The sequence below is a fragment of the Hemitrygon akajei genome, chromosome 27, assembly GCF_048418815.1.
Source record: "Hemitrygon akajei chromosome 27, sHemAka1.3, whole genome shotgun sequence".
Lineage (NCBI taxonomy): Eukaryota > Metazoa > Chordata > Chondrichthyes > Myliobatiformes > Dasyatidae > Hemitrygon > Hemitrygon akajei.
This window is the reverse complement of record NC_133150.1, coordinates 35,555,170-35,578,516: the sequence shown is the minus strand read 5'-3', so window position 1 is coordinate 35,578,516 and position 23,347 is coordinate 35,555,170. Positions and strand designations below refer to the sequence as shown.

General features: G+C 42.4%; 1 protein-coding gene across 1 annotated transcript in view; it reads left to right on the top strand.

The window, feature by feature from the left end:
* cntn2 (contactin 2) overlaps positions 1-23,347 on the top strand; it is a 227,392-nt gene that overhangs the window by 133,243 nt on the left and 70,802 nt on the right. Inside the window, exons 7-8 of the mRNA XM_073030631.1 lie at positions 15,012-15,117; positions 21,447-21,628. Coding sequence (XP_072886732.1) covers positions 15,012-15,117; positions 21,447-21,628 — 288 coding nt within the window. The remainder of the gene's footprint in view (positions 1-15,011; positions 15,118-21,446; positions 21,629-23,347) is intronic.

Sequence of the window (23,347 nt, the reverse complement as noted above, 5' to 3'; positions counted from 1 at the left end):
AACAGTCAATGTTTTGGCCCAAGGCCCTTCATCAGGACTCCTCATGAATGGTCTCATCCCGAAACGTCAACTGTTTACTCCTTTTCATAGATGATGCCTGGCATTTATGTATGTGTTGCTGAGGAATGACCTTATAGAACAGGGGTTCCCGGACTCTTCTATGCCCTGGACCACTACATTAAGCAGGGCGTCTGTGGACCCAAGGTTGGGAACCCCTGACATAGAAGTATATAAAATCATGAAGGTGAACAGTCATAGTCTTTTTTTCCAGGGTACAGAGGTATAAATCTAGAAGATGTTGAGTTAAGTGGCAAAAGATTTTAAAGAGACCTAAGTGACAACTTTTTCGCCAGAGGGCAATGAATATATGTAACAAGCTCAGAGGAGGCTGTAAAGGCAAGTGAATTCATCATCATCAATTAACCAGTTGGTCGGGGGAATTGAACCCGGGTCGCTGGTACTGTAAAGTGTTGCGTTAACTACTACACTACTGTGCAACCTTACCATGCCATTTCTGTGCTGTACAACTCTATCACTGCAAACAAACCAGAAAAGCCACTCTGCCTGGACTTTCACCAGCCCTGGAACGTACTTAACATGATAGTTGTTGCATCCTCACTTTGAGATTGCATTTCACTTGTAATGACTGGAGTGCGAAGCCAGACAACCACTTCAGAGTTATTTCAGTCACAGTAGATGTCTCCACAATGTGTGGGAAATAACAAATCTGAAATATTTTGTAATTCTATCATGCTCATTGATATCGATGAATTATTAAATCGACATCTACACAATATCATTAGTGTTATGCAAGCCACTCAGTTATGTATCTCCAACAAACTGCAATTGCACTTTTATGATGCATTGGTAACATAAAACTGCATTAATAAGTATTTATACTCTGCAATGCATCGTTGTTATCTGAAGCACTGTCTCATTATTTGCCAGATTATTGTTATTATAAGAGGTATTGTGCCCTAGTTAAATGACCACAGGTGTGTTATCAGCAGTTATCCGATAGCTTATATAATACAAACCGATCGATTTAGCAAAATATTGCCATTGGCAATGTGAGTGGCTGGCAGAAGGACGAACTATCAACTCTCTCAATTATTTTATTGCCATTATCAAATCAAAGGAACAAATTAACCTTTCAAATTGTTAGTTGGAATTTCAAATCTGAGGTGGTACAGGAGCCAGAAGACACACACTCAACATTTTAGAAACAGCTCCTTCCCCTCCACCGTCAGATTTATTTATTCTTTTATTGAGATACTGCGTGGAATACACCGTACCGGCCCTTGGAGACATGCTGCCCAGCAACTGCCCGGTTTAATCATAGCCTGATCACAGGACAGTTTCCAATGGCCAATTAACCTGGTATAGGCCCTTCCGGCCCTTGGAGACACACCGCCCAGCAATCCCCCGATTTAATCCTAGCCTGATCACGGGACAGTTTCCAGTGACCGATTACCCTATCAGCCGGTATGTCTCTGAACTGTGGGAAGAAACCAGAGCACCTGAAAGAAACCCACATGGTCACAGAGAGAACGTACAAACTCCTTACAAGCAGCTGCGGGCTTTGAACCTGGGTCACCTGCACTGTAAAGTGTCATGCTAACCATTATGCTACATGCCACCTTTGAACAGACAATGAAGCAAACCATGAACGCTATCTCACTACTTTTTGGCTCTCTTTTTTGCACTATTTATTCAATTAAACACACACACACACACACACACACACACACACACACACACACACACACACACACACACACACACACACACACACACACACACACACACACACACACATTGATAAGTTCGTGGCCTATGGTAGAAGGAGTCAGTTTTAGAAAACCTAGCACATTTATTTTTCAACATAGTCCCCTCCTACGTTTACACACTTAGTCCAGCGGTCGTGGAGCATACGGATCTTGGACAATAGACAATAGACAATAGGTGCAGAAGTAGACCATTCGGCCCTTCGAGCCTGCACCGCCATTTTGAGATCATGGCTGATCAATTACTATCAATACCCAGTTCCTGCCTTGTCCCCATATCCCTTGATTCCCCTATCCATAAGATACCTATATCCTGATGCAAGACTTTGACTAGAAACATCAACAATCCCTTCCCCCACCACCCCCACTGACTGACCCACTGAGTTCCTCCAGCAGATTGCCTGTGCATTAACTACATTGCTGGCTGGCTTTTGTTGCCTTTCGTGTTGCTACTAAATGCATTTGGGTAGCAGGTTGGAGATACACCTCCACCCAAAGGAAGTGTAAGGCGTGCCTTCCCTCTGCTGGCCTGCAGGCCACCCTTGGTGTGGCACATGCTTAGCCCTCCTGATCGGGGTCACATGAAGCTGTGGGATGCTCGTACTAGCAGCTGGTGCGTATCACAAACACTGGTTACGAGACCACTGACACCAGGCAGACCATCTCGAAAGAGCACTGATAATGACTGGGGTCACCAGTCTCGTAAAGACACTGCCCAGAAGAAGGTGAGGGCAAACCACTTCTGTAGAAAAATTGGCGAAGAACAATCATTGTCAAAAGATCATGTCATTGACGTGGCACACAATGATGATAATATGCATGTGAGAGAACTGGTGTAATAGATTCAGATTCAGATTTTATTTATTTATTTGTTTGTTTATTGAGAATCTGCATGGAACAGTCCTTTCCTCCACTTTGAGCTGTGCCATCCGGTAACTCCTGATTTAACCCTAGCCTAATCACAGGACAATCTACAATGATCAATTAAACTACCAACCAGTACACCTTTGGACTGTGGGAGAGAAAACCTGAGCACCCAGAGGAAACCTGTGCTGGTTAACAGGGACAACGTACAAACTCCATAGAGACAGCAGCGGGAATTGAACCCGGGTCACCTGTACTGTGAAGCGTTGTGCTAACCACTACACTACTAGGTTGCCAGTGTTAATCTATTGAATGAGTACTGAAACATACAGTGTTTAACAACCAACATGACCTGGGGAACTACTGAGGGGCAGTTCACACATTCACCAACATAGCATGCCCTCAATAGATAGTCTATAATTTCAAAAATGATACCTAGGTATCAGTAAGTTCTGTAATAGCACTTGGTATATCTGAATCATAAGTTTAATATTTTCTTTTACTTCTGCAGCAAATAACACTGATACATCAAAAGGAAGAGTTGTCCCAATGCATTTGGAGTTCTGCCGAAAAAAGGGCAATTAATTTTATATAGAATGACATAAAATCTACATCAGAGAAGTCAACCATACAGCAATTCAGCTGACCCATACAGTTTTTACGTTCCACACAAATCCCCTGTTATCCCTCTACATCTCTACCCATCAGTATAACATCATTAAACTGAGCTCTGTTCAATGCAATGGAAAACAGTTGGCCAATGTTCACAGTGAATAAAAATACAAAAGGCAGCAATTGAAACTTTGAGCAAATCTGACATATAAGCCTTTTCTGTCCAATTATTGGGGTAACATTTGCACTGGTAAAATTTGAATTCCAGGATTTCATTCATCAATTTCTTTCATTCTAGGTAATTAAGAAACAAATATGTCCTTAATCTTGGATTGGTCCAGATTTCATGTTCCTTTACATTCTAGATCCAATCAACAAGCACCTGACAAAAGCAGATAACACCTTCTAGCTTTTCTGCATGTTACCCTAACAAAAGGCAATCTCTTGGGCTTATGAAGCTATTTTGCCTGGGCAAACAAAGTAAGGCTGCTTATCATTGAATTATTTTTGTTTTTGACCATTGATATCATGTCCTATAATGGATTGGATTATGATCACAAATTATTATCTTCTTTATTATTGTTTATAGATTTGGTACCTGTTGTTAGGATATCTATTTTTATTATTTGGTGGTAACATTTTGTTATTTTGTGTTGGCGCGTGGCCTAGTGGATAAAGGCACCGGTCTAGTGATCTGAAAGTCACTGGTTTGAGCCCCAGCTGAGGCAGCGTGTTGTGTCCTTGAGCAAGGCACTTAACAACACATTGCTCTGCGACGACACCGGTGCCAAGCTGCTCCGGTCCTAGTGCCCTTCCCTTGGACAACATCAGTGGCGTGGAGAGGGGAAGGCTTGCAGCTTGAGCAACTGCCGGTCTCCCATACAACCCTGCCCAGACCTGCGCCCTGGAAACTTCCAAGGCCCAAATCCATGGTCTCACGAGACTAACGGATGCCTATAAAAAGGTAACACAGTAACAGGCCCTCCCAGCTCAACAAGCCCACACCACCCAGTTGCACCCATGTGAGCAATTAACCTACTAAACCATATATCTTTGGACTGTGGGAGGAAACCAGAGCACCCGGAGGAAACCCGCATGGTCATGGGGAGAACATACAAACTCCTTACAGACATCAGCAGGAATTGAACCCTGGTCGCTGACACCGCAATAGCGCATGCTAACCACTTCACTACCATGCCAACCAACCTGTGAGATGACCAGGCATGATGTTAATTCCTGTAATTCTTTGCTCATTGAGTGGTCACTTACTGCACTTCTAAAGTGACATAACATGAGAGGTGGGAGCAGAAAGTCATTGTCCCTTTGAGCTGTTCGAACATCCATCAAGATTATGGCTGCTTATCTATTATTTTCTGACCCTGTCCCTCTCATCCCTTGATTCCCTGGAAGAATTAGAAATTTAATTCCAACATGTAGGAGCACAAACTTGAGAACACATTTGCATCTTAATTTTTTGGAATGAAGGAAAATAATGAATGAAATCCTGAAGCTCAAATAAGTGCAAACCTTCTCCCAAATAATCGGATGGAAGGAGCTCACATTCCAGATTTGCTCCAAGAATCAACTGTTGCATTTTTATTCACAGTGAACTTTGGCTGATCAAACTTCAAAGCACATTTTATTTTCAAAGTTCAAAGTACATTTATTATCAAAGTATGCATGCATTATACAAACCTAAGGTTCCACTCCTAACAGGCAGTCTCAAAACAAAGAAACCCAAAAAAAAGCGTATAATAAAAGAAATTTTTTTCCAGGGCTGAAATGGTTGCCACAGATTTAAGGTGCTGGGGAGTAGGTACAGAGGAGATGTCAGGGGTAAGTTTTTTACTCAGAGAGTGGTGAGTGCGTGGAATGGGCTGCCGGCAACGGTGGTGGAGGCAGGTACAATAGGGTCTTTTAATAGACTTTTAGATAGGTACAGGGAGTTTAGTAAAATAGAGGGATATAGGTAAGCCTAATAATTTCTAAGGTAGGGACATGTTCGGCACAACTTTGTGGGCTAAAGAGCCTGTAATGTGCTGTAAGTTTTCTATGTTTCTATGTAAAACTGTCAAATACCCAAAATGCAGAGAGAAAAATAAATCATTAGCATTCTGAACCGAAGTCCACAAAGACAGTCCTGTCCACAGATCCTTAGTTCAGCACAGAGCGGAGCAGCAAACCCATCTCTCACCTCTGGTCCTGGCCTGGCGCCTATATCATTGTCCAAACATCGGGTTTTGTCGCTTCAGTCGTTATCAGTTGTTCTGAATTAACAGTGACTGAGCCACCTAGCCAGACCCCAGCCCCTCTAGTAGAAGCACTAACCCCTTCAGAATTAATCCTCAGCTGGTGAGGGCTTTCAGAAAAACGTAACTACCTCCGGTAAGATGACGGCACACTCAGACACAATGGCTTCAAAAGGTGTCATTGTCTTTTGTTAAGCGTATTTTTAATGATCGTAAGAGGCTGCGGGACATGAAGAACTTCAAGTATTGCAGGTCTGCCCCGTCAGCGAGTTGCTTGTTGACGGAGAAGCTGTAGGAGCTGGATTTAGTGCGGACGGTGCTGCAGCCTGCTACGGAGAGGTATTGGAGTCAGTGTGCAGTTGAACAGTGAGTGGTTGTTTTCGTCACTTCTCTTGTGATCGTAAAACCCTGATAATAGGGACTGCTGCAAGTCTGGTTCGCTGTTTTATTGGTGAACGGTGGATGCATACAACAGGGGAGCTGCACGTCTGCAGTCTTAGTGAGGAGCAGGCCTGAAGCTGCAGTGTCATCTGTTTGCAGCGTCCAGGAGAGACAGGTTGGAGTCAGTGCTGGAGGCATCAGTGCAGCTCTTCAGTGTTCACTCGACAGAAGACAACCTGTATTCAGTTTGACTGCAACAACTTTCTTGGAATCAGGGACTTAGACTATTTCTTTTTGTTTGAATGTATTTTTTAGCTAACTTATAGGTGCTGTATGTGCCTTGTGCTGGGTATGACTGTTGGTATTATGTTTTTTACCTTGACCCTGGAGTAACGCTGCTTCATTTGTTTGTATTTATGGGTATTTATGTATGGTTAAATGACAATTAAACTTAAAGTTAAACCTTACTTAAGCTATAAGCATGCAATTCCTGCTATGAACCGAGTTTGATTATCACTGGCATTGAAGTTGGGAAGCTAATGGCTAGGGAAGGGGAAACAGTCTGAGATTGCTACGGCTGATTATTATCTATTGATCTTGGCTGGGACGTGTGCATGTTACAGTTCAATGAGAGCAGGACCAGAGCTGGTGATGATGTCCGCCTACATTCACAGAGCAGCAGCAACACACTCTCCTTGAATATCAATCACAACTGACCACTGATATCGGCATGCTATTACCAGCAGGGGCTGTCTCCTTGTTATGACAAAAAAATCAACAAAGGGAGACACTGTGGAGTTTTCAACAATTGCCTGTTGGAGAAGGGTGCTGTTTGAAACCAAATACTGCAGAAATTATCATCCTCTACAGAATAATTTTCCAAAGATAAATAAAGATGAGCAAGATTGTTCCAAAGATCTGAGTTTATTGATCTGAAAGAAAAGGCTATAGTTACTCTATTAAGAGCTCTTCCCTGCAGTGAGAATGGTCACATCTTTCACAACTTTTAAGTATCATAAGAATGAAAGAAGAGCAAATTGGAATAGGCCATCCAACCCCTGAAGCCTGCTTAACCATTCATTAAGATCATGCTGATCTATACTCGTTTCCTGTATGCAGATTCTGTACTCATCTCAACATTTTAAAATGTATTGATTTCTGCCTTTAATATGATGAACTTATCCTCTGTAGATGTGAAAAAAAATTCCAAAGTTTAGCTTTCTCCAATTTGAAGAAGTTTACTCTCATCACAATTTTGGATTTTTAGACTTGGGATGGAGGGATGGAGGTTAGATGGAGGGATGATGTTTCCATTAGCTAGGGTGTCTTCCAACTTTGATGACACATAACCAACAGGAATATTATCCCTTCATTTGACCTGTCAGGCCCCTTAAGAATTTTTTGTTTGAATAAGATCATTTCTCATTCTTTGGAACTCAAGATTATTGTGCAAAATCTGTTTAATCTCCCCTCATAAAATCATCCCCCATACCAACAATTAATCTGGTAAACCTTCGTCACACTCACTGTACAAGGCATTCTGGGTACCAACTTACCAGGGCCTTGGGTAATTTCAGTCAGCCATTTTACGCTTGTATCAGATTCTCCAGCAGTAAGGGCCATTTACTCTACTAATTGCCTGTTATACCCAGATATTGACTTCTAGTTATATATGTACAAAGACACACAGGTCTCTCCAAACAGTCTTTTAATTCCTTGCCCTTTACAAAATAACCTGCTCTTTTACACATCTTTTTCCCTCCCCAGTGGATGACTTCACATTTTCTACATTATATTCCCTCTATCATAACTTTGTATGGCTTTTTCACCGTCCTCGCAGATCAGTGTCACCAGAAAACATAGATATGCTGCACTGAAAAGGGCTGGGTAGACTATAGCTCCATGAAGTTCCTGCAGTGACTCAGCAGGCACAAAAGGAAGAGAACTCATTTATTCCTCCTCTCTCTTCACATTCCCAATCCATTTGCCAATCCATAGTCTGTGTCATTTTATTAACCCAATCCCACTTGCTCTAATTTTGCCTGATAACCTCTTGCATGGTAAATTACCAAAGGCCTATCGGCTATTCACATTCAACACACTAATTGGCTCGCCCTGATCTGTTGTGCTATTACAACCTCAAAGGACACTTGCAGACTTGCCACAAGCATGAGATTCTGCAGATGCTGGAAACCCCGAGCAGCCCACACAAAATGCTGGAGGAACTCAGCAGGTCGGGCAGAATCTACGGAGGGTCGTAAACAATTGACATTTCTGGCTGCGACTCTTCATCAGGATTGGAAAGGGGAAGGAGCCAGAACAAGAAGGGGGGGGGGGAGGGGAGGGGAAGGAGTACAAGGTGGCAGGTGGTAGGTGAGATCAAATGAGCGGGAAGTGGGGTGGGATGAAATAAGAAGCTGTGAAATGATAGGTGGAAGAGGTAAAGAGCCAAAGAAGAAGCAATCTAATAGGAGAGGACAGTGGACAATGGAAGGAAATGAAGGAGGAGGGGAGCCAGGGAGAGTTGATAGGCAGTTGAGCTGAAGCACGTGCAAAAGGGGACAAACTGTTATAAAAATAAAACTGACATACGTTGTAAAGAGCCCTTGAAAATGAGTCTGTAGAGTGCAGAATCCATTCAGAGTGGCGATGAATGAAGTTATCCATGCCAGTTCAGGAACTTGATGTTTAAAGATTAGTAACTGTTTCTAAACCTGTTTCTAAACCTAAGGCTTCTCTACCTTCTTCTTGACAGTAGTAGTGAGGAGAGGGCATGGCCTGGATGGTGGGGGTCTTTGATGACGGATACAGCTTCCTTGTGTCAGCGCTCTATGTAAATGTGCGTAACAGTGGCAAGGGCTTTGCCTGTGATGGACTGTGCTGAATCAATCACTTTCTGTAATCTCCTCCGTTCCCGGACATTGGTGTGTCCGTATCAGGCCTTGATGCAACCAGTTAAGATACTCTCCACTGTGCATTTATAAAAGTCTGTCAAAGTTTTTAGTGACATGAAAAATCTGCGCAAACTTCTAGGAAAGTAGAAGCTCTGTTGTAAGTTCTTTGAGATTACACTTATGTGCTAGTCCCAGCACTTCTTGTGGTGCACAGAGGGCCAGGCAACAGAAGCATTCATGCTAACACAACTTGGTGTCATCAGGAAATATATGGTATTTTTCAATATAAGTGCAGACCTGAGCTATACAACCTCTCAACCCGATTATTAACACACAGACACTACTAGAAAAGATAACCATTCTCAGGAGGGCATGAGGAGATTTTTTTAAATCTGGTGCTGTGTGTGAAGTGCACTGCATGAAAGGATAGTGGAAGCACAATTCATAGTAACTTTGAAATCAATATTATAAATTGAAAGCAATAGAGCTGTGAGACTTAGTCTTTCAGAGATTGACCACAGTGATCTTGGGCTGAATATCCTCCTTTGGCTCTGATATCCACTCTTAGGGTTTGAGCAGAATGACTTACCACACTGGGTGAAACATCAGCCCAGAGGCTTCCTGCTATCTGTCCTTCTCTCCAACAGGCTAAGGAAGTTGATTCTCTCTGTTGCTTGCAGAGATTTGATTTCAACACTGCTTGGGAAGATTCAACCCAGCTTATTGCAATGTAATACGAAAGCAGATTGCTTCTAACCGACAACTAGGGATGATATGAAATTCTAGCCTTGCAAACAGCACCCACTACCTAAAAATGAACGAGTCTTCGCTTCCTTTATAAACTCAGTTCAAATTCAGCCAACCCCAGAACATTAGGTTGTCAGTTATCTTCAAGATCAAATAATGTAGGAGGCGAGTTTGAGTGAGACAGAGCTAGACTGAGATTTCTTCCCAGGGCAGAAATGGCTAATGCGAGAGGGCATCATTTTAAGGTGATCGGAGTAAAGTATAAGGTGGATGCCGGAGGTAAGTTTCTTACACAGAGTGGTGGTAGAAGACAGATTCAGAAGGGTCATTTAAGAAACCCCTAGACAGGCACATAGAGGATTAAGAATATGGAGGGCATTGTGGAATGAGGGGGTGGAACAAGCTGCTAGCACAAGTGATGCAGGCAAGCTCAATTTCAACATTTAAGCGAAGTCTGGGTAGGTACATGGATGGTAGGGATATGGAGGGCTATGGTCCCAATGCAGGTCGATGGGAGTAGGTAGTTTAAACGGCCGAAAGGCCTTTTACTGTGTTGTAGTTTCCTATGACTCTTTGTGGAGGAAGGGCTTAGATTGATCATAGAGTAGATTAAAAGGTCGCCACAACAACATGAGATGGAAGGCCTGTAATGTGCTGTAATGTTCTATGTTCTATGAGACAAATGTCACACTGGTGAGCATTAACATCTAGAGGACTAAAAGAAACCTGGCTCTGTAATTAGCGTTACTCCAGATGACCAGGCAGAACTTTACATTAACACCATTGCCTTTTACAGAAACAGTTCCCTTTCTGACACTAATAGTGCTCACTTTGACAACATAACCATCAACAAGAAACACTAATTTTACCAGTGTGATTCAATTAGGTCTACTAAATATATCTGGGAGTTCTGAGGTTTGGGTGCACAATTTGTACTTTAATTAGCTAATTTAATTCACACTTAACATGTGTAGAGATTAAGAAACCTTCCCCCACCCCATGAATCTGTAAATGATGTAAAATGATGTAAATCTGTAAAACCAGGAAGCCCTTCAGCCCCTTGTAATAACACCAGGAATTTTTTAATGGCGTGCAAGATCCTTACAAATTCTTCCACATTGCACCCTGTGACACGATGCACCCAGCAGACAATAACTACAATAACAAGCATCAGGTGGCGTTGTTATATCTTCTTGAAGACTAAACAGGGATTTCTGTCCCAAAGAATAAGTGAACTGCTGGGATTTGTCCCTTCTTCCCTACCCCAAGTGTCTCATCAACAGGGAAGCTTTAGAAGTTCACCAAGATCAGAATCAGAATCAGGTTTATTATCACCGGCATGTGATGTGAAATTTGTTAACTTAGCAGCTGCAGTTCAATGCAACACATAATCCAGCAGAGGGAAATAATAATAATAATAATAATAATAAAAATAAAATAATAATAACAATAATAAATAAGTCAATTACAGTATACGTATATTGAATAGATTTTTTTAAAATGCAAAAACAGAAAGACTGTATTTTTTTTTAAGTGAGGTAGTGTCCAAAAAATCAATGTCCATTTAGGAATCAGATGGCAGAGGGGAAGAAGCTGTTACTGAATCACTGAGTGTGTGCCTTCAGGCTTCTGTACCTTCTACCTGATGGTAACAGTGAGAAAAGGGCATGTCCTGGGTGCTGGAGTCCTTAATAATGGACACTGCCTTTCTGAGGCACTGCTCCCTAAAGATGTCCTGGGTACTTTGTAGGCTAGTACCCAAGATGGAGCTGATTAGATTTACAACCTTCTGCAGCTTCTTTCGGTCCTGTGCAGAAGCCCCTCCATACCTGACAGTGATGCAGCCTGTCAGAATGCTCTCTACAGTACAACTATAGAAGTTTTTGAGTGTATTTGTTGACATACCAAATCTCTTAGATGCCCCCTAGATTAGAGGGGGGGGGGTGAGCTATAAGGGGAGGCTGGACAAACTTGTGTTGTTTTCTCCGGAGCGTCAGAGGCTGAGGTAGATGTATATAAAATTATGAGAGGCAAAGAGAGCATAGGTAAGCCAACATCTTTTTCCCAGAGTAGAAATATCAAATGTCAGAGGTCCTGCATTTATGGTGAGAGGGGAAGTTTAATGGAGATATGTAGGACAATTTTTTTTCACACAGCGAGTGGGTGCCTGGAATGGACTACCCAGGGTAGTGATGGCAGAAGGTACAATAGTGGTGTTTAAGAGGCTGTTAGACTCATGAATATTAGGAGATAGAGGGATATGGAGCTTAATTCAGCATCGTGTTCAGCGCACGGTAGTGTAGTGGTTAGGGTAATGCTCTTACAGCACCAGCAACTTGGGCTCAATTCCCAAGTTTGTACGTTCTCCCCATGACCACGTGGGTTTCCTCCAGGCGCTCTGGTTTCCTCCCACAGTCCAAAGGTGTAAGAATTAGTAGGGTAGTTGGTCACGTGGACTCCTTGGGCAGGAAGGGCCCGTTACTGTGCTGTATCTCTAAATAAAAAGTAAATAATCGTGCAGGGCTGAAGGGCCTGTTCCTATATTGTGCTGTTCTATGAGCTCCAGGTCAGGTGCTCCTATAGGGACCACAAGTAAGGACAAGATTTCTTCCTCTGGTTTACTCCAGTCAGAGTTAAGATGATCCAGTTGTGTTTGTGATGTTCTGATTTGTTTTATTTAGTGGATAAGCTGACATGTGGAACTGACAGGTTATTCTGTATATTCAGCCACGATGCCAATAATATGCCCTGCTGACCCATTCAATGCTCAAGGCAGAGTTTCTGTAAATTCACCGTGTACAAGATTAAAATGGCGGTAGGGGTCAGTTCAGTGGAGAGCATGGGTAAATTGGAAGGGGAATGAAGTTGAGAAAACTAAGAGCGGACCTCTGCTGTTGCAATGCCGACCATGGACGTTGCATCCTAGCTGTCTATTGATAAGCCAGTTTGCAATCCAGAGCAGTGCAATCTGTTGTCCATGTGGCAGGCTCCCCTTCTCCATGCAACTGATGAATTCAAAGGAACAACAGAGACACATACAGTCTGGCACCAGCGGCATGCCAGGAGTTGCCAGTTAGTGATGAACTCAACGTAGGACTGCCTTAGGGCCTCCAGCGCTGGGGTTTACTCCCAAAGCCTTCTCCATGAGTGGGTTTTGCTACGAGGCAGCTGAGGTTTGAGATCAGAGTCCTCCTTCTCTTAGATGAGCTGCCATCTGAGTTTGACGAGCCCTATCTGCCCGAAGCAACTGGTTTTAAGACGCCAGTAACCTGCCTTTGCCCCTTCCCTTGCCACTAGAAACAGTTCCACAGGGCTTAGTAGATAAGCCATTTGCGACAGCCAGGAGCTGGACAATTGTTGGAAGCTCATTGAGATGCATACTGCACTTATCCCCATCAACCCCACCCTCACCCCCAGCTATGACAACCTTAAGGAACCAGAACTAAAACATAAACAGGAAACCTAAATCTGCTGTGGACCCTTCCACAACTTGCTTTTAATAATTTGATTTAGCATTTCGGCATTTTCAAAGAGTATTATCAGGAACGTTATTATTCAAAAGAAAAAGGTTTATCCGCTCACCTGCTCTTTCACAATAAAGTTAGAAGAGATAACCGAAAGCTTATGGTGGACAGGAAGGGATTCAGTTAGGAAGTTCAGAGCTCAAGGACAAAGCAAACCACGGAACTGGCTGCAGAGATCAGCTCTGATCTACTGCACTTCCTGTTTACCTAAACAGAGTATTCCCACTGTTGGAAACCTCAAATAGAACAGGTTTTTGGTCAGTACCTTTAACCTAGAGATGGAAAACATCTAAGATAGGAATCTAGGAACTCACCCCTGGACAATGGTTGCTGACTGTGGAATGTGGCACTGCCTCCAGATTGTTCTCCACTTGCAGAATTCAATCCATTGATTCCCCAAATCCCAAGGCAAACGAATAGTAAAACAAAGGAAAAGGAAGCGATAAAAGGGAAAGTGGTCAATAGGGTGGAAAGCTGGTTAGATAAATGACAAACAGAATGAGTGATATGAACTCAGTTTGGTATCTCTTCATTTCCTTTCTTTACTTTCTATCTCTCTCTCTGGGAGCAAAGGATATGCCCAGCCTGCATTTCACAACTCCGACATTGGTGTCATAGATCACTACAGCACGGAGTAGACCCTTCAGCCCATCTAGTCCATGCCAAGCTGTCCCATCAACCTGCACCTGGACCACAGCCCTCCAAACCTCTCCTGCCCATGTTCTTATCCAAACCTCTCTTAAATTTAGTAATCAAATCTGCATTCAGCACATCTGCTGGCAGCTCATTCCACGCACACACCACCCATTTTTCTGTCTATGTTCTCACTCTCTAGCTCAGGGGTCCCCAACCTGGGGTCCACTGACCACCCCGGTTGATGGTAGGGGGACAATGGCATAAAAAGGTTTGGGAACCTCTGCTCTAACTGCTCCCATTTACTCATTGACAGATAGCCTTGTTTACAGAGGGTCACCATTGTCAAACACCCACCTCCCCACAGCTTTACAAGCTTATTCTGTCTGCCTTCCAGTTCTGATGAAAGGTCTCTATCTGTGTTTCTCTTCCCACTGATGTGGCACAAACTCATTGAAACTTATTGAAGGTTGAAAGGCCTAGATGGAATGGTTGTGTAGAGGATGCTTCCTGTTGTCTAGAACTAGGGGGCACAGCCTCAAAATACCAGGATGTCCCTTTAGAACTGAGATGAGGAGGAATTTCTTCAGCCAGAGGGTGGTGAATCTGTGGAATGCCATTGACTCAATGGGCCAAATGGCCTAATTCTGCTCCCATGTCATATGGTCTTATGGACTTATGGAATACAAACAGCACTTTCTGTTTTGTAAATGAAAGCCAAAAGCTTACATTAATGGGGCAAGTAAAAAAAACAGAAGATGAAACTATAAACAATAGTATTATCTGAATTTATTGAACTCCATGTAGATTCTAGAAGAGTACAGTGCACCTAATTGTAGAATTTGCATTCACCTGGTTGCTGCAATTTCCTTGGAGTGCAGGAGAAATATCTATTCAGTGTGCACTGATTGGTTCACGGGGAAGCCGGAGCATGAAGCAAGCCTTGTTCTCCTTCCGTCACTTTCCATTATCTTTTGGGGTATCTGAAATCCTTCATCACCGAGCCTATCACTCGGGTGCCAAGGTAGGGTAGCGGTCAGCATGACCCTGTTACCACTTGGGGCATTTCAGAGTTCGGAGTTCGGATCCGATGCCATCCGCAAGGAGTTTGTACGTTCTCCGTGACCACGTGGGTTTTCTCTGGATGCACTTGTTTCCTCCCACACTCCTAAGACTTAAGTTAATTGGTCATTGTAAATTGTTCTGTGGTTAGGCAAGGGTTAAGTAAGTGGGTTGCCGGGCAGTGTAGCTCGTTGGGTGCGCTGTATCTCTGAATAAAATAAATAAATAAGGTAAAACTTATTTCTTTCTCTCACTTAGCTGGTGAAGCTCGGAGTCACTCTCCACACATTCGAGTAAAATTTCCCTCAGAAACCTATGCCCTGGCTGGACAATCCCTGAATCTGGAGTGCTTTGCCCTCGGAAAGTAAGTGAACACAGTTTTTTTTCTGTAACTCGGAACGAGTTGGTTGACAGGGTGTCAACTGGGTGGACAGGGTGCTGAAGAAGGCTCTTGTCATGTTGACCTTCATCAGTCAGGGCACTGAATATAGGAATTGGGGAATTATGTTGTAACTGTACAAGACATTGGTGAGGCCACACATGTATAGCTTTGTTATCTTGTTATAGGAAAAATGTCATTATAGGAAAGAGTGCAAAGAATATTTCAAAGTTCAAAGTAAATTTATTATCAAAGTAAACACGAGTGAATCTGCAGATGCTGGAAATAAATGAAATAAATTATCAAAGTACATCTTTGTCACCATATACAACCCTGAGATTCATTTTCTTGCAGGCATTCACAGTAAATACAAAGTAACACCATAGACTCAATGAAAAAAACACACACACAACAAAAAACAAAGCAATCTCCAAAAACTCAACAAAAAATAATAATAATAATAATAAATAAATAACCAATAAATATCGAGAACATGAGATGAAGAGTCCTTGAAAGTGAGTCCATAGGTTGTGGGAGCAGTTCAGCACTGGGGTGAGTGAAGTTGAGTGAAGTTATCCCCTCTGGTTCGGGAGCATAATGGTTGAGGGTTAATAACTGTTCCTGAACTTGGTGGTATGGCCTCTGAGGCCCCTGTACCTCCTTCCTGATGACAGCAGCAAGAACATTGAATGGCCTGGATGGTGGTGATCCTTGTTGATGGATGCTGTTTTCTTGTGACACCCCTCCTTACAGATGTGCTCAGTGGTAGGAAGGCCTTTACCCGTAATGGACTGATACCGAGAATGTTAGCAGGATGAGTGATAGAGTGAGGGGTGAGCAGGCTTGGGTTTTGTTCCTAGAATGGGAATGACCTTACAGGGCTGTATAAAATCATGAGGGGCATACGCAGGGTGAACAAACACAGTCTTCTTCCCAGGGACAGGGTACCAAAAACTAATGGGCAGAGGTTTGGTGTGAGAGCAGAAAGATTTAAATGGGACGTAAAAATCAACTTCGTCATGTGGAGGGTGGTGTGTATGTTGAATGAGGTGCCAGAGAAAGTGGTTGAAGCAAGTACAATAGCATTAAAAATACATTTGTGCAAGTACATGGATGGGAAGGTTTAGAAGGATTTGGGTAAGTGGGACTGGCTTAGATGGGCATCAGCAAGTATGATTTAAGCCGAAGGGTAGATTTCCATGTTGTATTGATCTGTAAGTCTTTTAAGTCAAGATGGACTTAGATTTGAGACAGTTAACTTTCTAGGAACCTGTGGAAAAACTAGAGGGAAAAGGAGTGAAAAAGCCAAAAACTGCAGATAAACACAGAAAGTGTAGGAAATACTCAAAAGGTCAGTCAAAGTTTGTGCAGAGAGATAGACAGTTGACATTTCAAGCCAAAGACCTTTCAACAAAACTGAAAATTTAGAATTTTGTTATGGGTGTGTTTTAAGTTGCAGCGGAGGGGAGGGAGAGCAATGTTATTGGATGGAAAGCAAGGGGGAACAAACGGCGCAACGTGGTGTTGTTAGGAAAAGTTATACAAGAATCACATTATTTGCAGACCTTTTCATAATTGGCTTCATGATGTCATGAAGCTGGAGAGGGTACAGAAAAGATCTGCAAGAACCTAACTGGGACTGGAGGGCTTGAGTTATTAGAGAGTGGATAGACTGGGACAGTTTTCCTTGAAGAGTAGGAGGCTGATGGGTGATCTTATAGAAGAATATAACATGAGGGGTATAGTTAAGGAGAATGGCCAGTTGTTTTGCTCCTGGTTCTTTTTCTTCTTGGGCCCTTAGCTCACAGTGGAGCATAGGCCATTGATGACCTCCTGTCTCCATCGTCCAAAGTTGATGGTATGGTTGGAGTTCAGCAATGTTTCTGTCTGTAATTCATTGAATCCATTGTACAGCAGATTGGACTATAGAGATTCACCTGAGAACTGTTGACTGGCCTTGCCCGTTTCCACCTCTCACAACGGGAACATAGGGTTTGGTCTTTGAGAGACATTTTGGCCCAAGGTAGGGGAGTCAAAGACCAGAGAGCATAGGTTTAAGGAGAGTGGAGAAAAATTAAAGGCAAAATGAGGGACAACCTTTTTCACAGGAGGTGATGGTTATGTAGAACAAGCTGCCAGAGGAGGTGGTAGAGTTGGATGCAATTACAAGCCTGAAAGACATTTAGACAGATACTGTATGTGGCTAGGAACGTCACTTTTAAGCTTGGGTTGTTTTCTCTGGACTGGTGGAGATCTGATAGAGCTTTATAAGATTATGAGAGGCTTAGACAGACGAGACAGGCAGTATCTTTTTCCCAGGGTCAAAATATCTAATACCAGAGGGCATACATTTAAGGTTCAAAAGAGATGAGAGGGGCAAGTTTTTTACATAGAGAGTGGTGAGTGCTTGGAGTGAGCACCCTGGGCTGGTGGTAGAGACAGATACGTTAAAGATTTTTAAGAGACGTTCAGACAGGCATATGAATGTGAGGGGAAGATATGGACATTGTGTAGGTAGAAGGGATTAGTTTGGTTGGGCATTTGATTATCTAATTGAATTAGTTTTTCACAATATTGTGGGTTGATCGCCTGTCCCTGGTCTGTACTGCTCTGTGTTCTATGGGATATGAGCCAAGTACAGACAGGCGGGGCTATCTCAATTAGGCAACTTGATTGACATAGGTGAGCTGAGACAAAGAACCTGTTGCCATGCTGCGTAACCCTACGATTCCATCATTACCATTGCTAGTGTAACGGTACAAACACCAAGCAAGATTATCAACTCATTCCTTCCTCAGCTGTAACAGATTACATGTTTAGTGTTTAGTTACAATGGCAGCAAGGAGATTTTGGTACAAATCCGCTGCCTTGTTCAGTGACAGAGCTGATAATATATTTTCTCACTTAATCTCACTGGAGGACAGACATAACAAATAATCCATTCAACCAGAAAATCTAATTTCAAAATATTGTTCCAAGAAAGAACACACAATATTAATACAGTGCCTTTTACATCAAACCCAGACAGTGACTTCAGGCATTGGAAGCAAGGCTTGAGTTGATGGCTCACTGACAGAGATTACTACCACTGCACTAACCATCACCAGTTTATCTGTTTTTCTACTGGCTATTAATAAAATCATTCAAAAACACAGATGCTTCCAATGGAAAATTATCTAAGATATAAAATATAGGCATTGAATGCTTTAGTGGCCTGAAGTCAATACCTAACAGCACCAGTGCACCGGGGAGCTGCTTTTATTCAGGGATCTGGAATAAGGCTAACAAAATGGCCGCCTGCTTTACATGATTGAGCTATTTTCATGTCAAAGGTCAAGGATCAACTTTATTTGCCATTTACATTTACATGTATTAGGAATTTGCTGTGGTGTGTCAGTGTGACATGCAACAAAAAAAATGCAAACTTTTATAAAGGATGAAGAATTATATAAAAATATTGTTAGAAGTGCAGATATGGAATAAAGTATGCATAAATACCTGCATGTGCTTACAATGTAAATGGCCTTACAAACATGGTTTAAAGTATTTACAGTGCAGTGCTTTAACTGAGGTAATAGGGGAGGGCTAACTAGAATGGTTGATCAGATTAAGTCCCTGGGGGAAGAAACCTTTAAGATAACATGAGGTTTTTGCAACTATTAATCACATATAATCACATACTGTATATTGATATCAAATGTACAATCAGTGGCCTGGATAAGTACATATTTAAAATGGCTGCAGTCTTTCTGGTTCCTCAACAGCTGGGCAACAGATCACCTTGAGCATTTCCCACTTCCCCTTCCTATCCCCCTCTCTCACTAAGTAAAAATGGCATATCTGTCCCATGGACAATGTATTCCTTTCGCTTCACCTGGATTTAACTCATATTATGCCATCGTCAGTAGTCAGCAGAAGTGCATTTAATAAATAAATGAATACTTTCATTGGTCACATTATTAGGTACACTTGTACACCTGCTCGTTAATGCAAATATATAATCAGCCAATCATGTGGCAATAACTCAACGCCTTGTTAATGAGAGAGGTCAAAGGAGAAAGGCCAGACTGGTTCAACCTGACAGGGAGGTAATGGTAACTCAAGTAACCACATGTTACAGCAGTGGTGTGCAGGAGAGCATCTCTGAATGCGCAACATGTCAAACCTTGAAATGGATGGACTTCAGCAGCAGAAGACCACAAACATACAGAAATATACCCAGTAACCACTTTATTAGGTACAAAAATCTGTGGCATTTCCCTTCCTGGTCAGACAGAGTTAAGGAGCGCACTTGGTGCAGAGAAGATGGTTGTTTAATATTCATCAGGCTCATGTTATGCCTTCTTTGGGTGGGATTCATATTCAGTGCAGTTCGCGGAAAAAAAAATTCTGTTCCTTACTGATAACAACAAGAAATCTTCTCTGAATCGCTGCCATTTTTATTGTTCTCTTATTTTTAACACTGTTTCTGAAATAATATAATTCATTGAATATCAGTCAGCTGTGAATATTGTACTAAAAACACCCTGCTGAAATCTAGCTACAAGATTTAGAAACCCTGGGGAATGCTATCTAACTTGATAATTCCAGTGCATAACACAAGCTGCAGGTAAGCTTGTATTAACTTTATGGGATTTCTCAGCCAGAATACACTATTGCTAGTGACAATTGCTTGATATTTTTTCAACAATATTATAATAAAAAGCCCATTTGCTTCTAAACATCCCTATGTTCTAAGGTAGTGCACAGGTTAATGTGTTCTAATGAAATATCTTTGTATCTTACTATTAATGCAATTGTCATCCATTTAAAATAATTGAATTAATGGCTGAGTGATAATAGCACTCAGAGGATTTTTAATGGAACATGCTAGAGGACTCATTTTCAGAGCCCGAGTGAGATCTGCTCTGTTTATTTGAAAAGAAGTGTTTGAAAAGCCGAGTCCTGTTAATGCGGCTAAGAGGAGTGAACATCAGCCATGACTTCACCTCTGAATGAGCACCACAAGGTTCAAGTCTTGCTCCTGACAACCAAGTGTGAAATCCAGGTTGACATTGCTCATATTGAGGGGAATGCAGCAACATCTACAGTCTGTCTCTCAGATAAGATGTCAAATAGATACGCCTCTGCCTTTCAGATGGGTATAAAATCCAAAACACTGACTTGGCTGTATCTTGGTGCACTGGCCAATATCTATCCCTCATCCATTCATTGTAAAGGAATGGTAGAGGTTTCAATCTTTTGAAAGCCAGTCAGAAACTCTGGTATTAGTAACAATCCTGTGCAACCTAATGTGTGACTTGGGTTCCTAACCGTCTGGGTTGAGCCTGGAGTCTCCAAGCTTTGCCCTATGCTCAATGATTCAGGAACACCTTCTTCCCCTCTGCCATCAGATTTCTGCATGGTACATATATAATTCCTCTATATGTTTATATTAGTAATATACGGCATAATTTATGTCTTTGCACAGGACTGCTGCCGCAAAACAATAAATTTCACATTATTTAAATCAGTGATAATAAATCTGATTCCGATTCTGGTTTTGAGGTGGAGCTCGATCTCCAGGCAGTCTGTGGAATGTAGATGAGGAGAAGAAGAGAAAGAAAATATTTTGTAGCATCATTAGTTTGAAAACAAATCTTGGAGAGAGGGCTGGTGGGAGTAAAAGCTGATAAGAATCGATAGGATTCTATGGACTCTCTTTGCTGGCCTGTTGACACCAAGCTTAGCGACCAATGATGAGAAGTTGGTACGTTCCAGATGATGAGGGTCTTTGATGCTGGTTTCCAACTTCATGAGGAACTGTTTCTTGAAAATGTTCTTGATGGTGGGGAGGCTTGTGCCAATGATAGACCTGGCTGAGTCTACAACCCTCTGCAGCCTCTAGTGACCCTACACATTGGAACCTCCATATCAGGCTCACTACAATGCATCTTTAAATATTCGTGAGTTTTTAGTGACATGCCAAATTTCCTGAAGCTCCTAATGAAGTAGAGATGCTGCCATGCCTTCTCCACGATCTGAATGAGAGAAACCGAGTTCCACCTGCCCTTTTAAGCACACGGAAAACTCCCATGCCGGATTTCTGCTGCCACCTTGGAAGATAGCTTCATCTCAGCCAACATCACAAATATTTAGCTTGTAGGAGTGTGCTGTGTGCACACTGACCAAAGTTTTTCCTACATTCCTTGAGTGACTACTCGTCAAAGTAGATGATTGCCTGTAAAATGTCCTGGGACTTGCTCAGGTTGTGAAAGATAATATACCAATGCAGTCTTTCATTTTTTATGGATCTGGTGTTTGCTTTCTTACAGTCCAGTGCCCAAAATTAAATGGAAGAAGCTGGATGGACCGATGCCCTCAAAAATTTTGAAATCCGTGAACAAGCCCATCCTTCACATACCGGATGTACAGTTTGAGGATGAAGGCATCTATGAATGTGAGGCAGAAAACTCAAAAGGAAAGGACTCAGCACAGGGGAGAATTATCGTTCATGGTGAGAGGAATTATATTGTTTAAATAAGCAGTGGACTGAGATGTGGCAAAGCTGGGCACAAACCAGAAGGAGTTCTTAGAGCAGGGGGGCACAGTCTGGGGTCTAGGGACCCCTTGGTTAATGGTAGGTGTACATGGCATAAAAAAAGTTGGGAACCCCTGATTTTGAGGTAGTAAAATGCAGGCATATCCATATCCACCTTTATAGTAGGAGATAGTCACAGAAGATTCAGCTGTCTCTTTGATTATGCTGGCTGCTTTTCCAAGGCAGTGATTGGTTTAGAGAGAGTCTATGGAGGGTCAGCTGATTTTCATGACATACAAACAAGCTGGATGAACTCAGCAGGTCAGGCAGCATCTGTTGAAATGAGCAGTCAACGTTTCGGGCCAGAACCCTTCGTCAGGACTGAAGGAGGAGGTGGCAGGGTCCCTATAAAGAAGGTGGGGGGAGGGTGGAAGGTGCCAGGTGAAAAACCAATCAGAGGAAAGATCAAGGGGTGGAGGAGGGGAAGCGGGGAGGGGATAGGCCGAAGAGGTGAAGAAGGAGTTAAAGGGGAAAGCATTATGGGTAGTAGAAGAAGACAGAATCATGAGAGAGGTGATAGGCAGCTAGAGGAGGAGGCAGAGTGAAAGTGGGATGGTGGAAGGGAGAGGGAGAGAATTACCGGAAGTTGGAGAATTTGATGTTTATACCAAGGGGCTGGAGGCTACCCAGACAGTATATGAGGTGTATGAGGTATATGGGGCTGATTTTCATGATGACCACAACTCTGCAGTTTCTGGTTTACAGTTTCCCATGATATATTGTCCCCATTGTGAAAAGGCTGCATATCATTCCTGTCAGGCTCTGCATCTTCTGTGCTTTTATGGGTTACTTAAAATGAATCATCAAACAATTTACAGCTTATAACATCAGGGTTAAAATTGTGCATTTCGAAAGTGTGCCAAAAGCGGTGGACAACCTGAATGGGTGTAACCTTCGAAATCCTTTTGAAGATGGAACTTTTGAGAAGAATTTCTTTCGCGCAATATGAACATTATGTTTGTGGATCAAGTGCTTATCAGTGGGGTTACTGGCAACAAGGGGGATGACAGTAAGCTCGGGGACAGTATGATGTGGGGCGGAGTAATGGCAAAATTCCGAAATAAAATTTTTCATTTAGTTCCAAATCGAACCATTCACAAAAATAAAATGGAAATGCTCCACAATGCTGTTAGCCCTGTCAGGATCCAGTACTAAGCCACTGTCTGTGCAGAGATGCCTAGTAAACCCTCAGCGTGAAATAGCCAGCATTGTGCTGACTTTCGTGGTTTATCCAGACTGAATATAATGTGTCCTCCTCAACTACTTTGTTTGTTACAGCAGCTTCAGAAAGTAACAGGAAGGTAGAATACTATAACAAGAGTTCGGTCAAACTTGTGTTGCATTCTCTGGAGAGGTGGAGGCTGAGCGGTGGACATCTGAAAGAAGCTTAAAAGATTATGAGTGGCATAGATGGAGTAGAAGCTCAAAGTTCAAACTAAATTTTATTATCAGAGTACATATATGTCACCGCATTCAACCTTGAGATTCATTTTCCTGCGATTATTATCAATAGAATTATAACTATAACAGGATCAATGGAATACCAACCAGAAGACAACAAGCTCTGCAAAAGCAAATGTAAATAAATAGCAACAAAAAGTGAGAACATGAGTCCTTAAAGTGAGATCAGTGGTG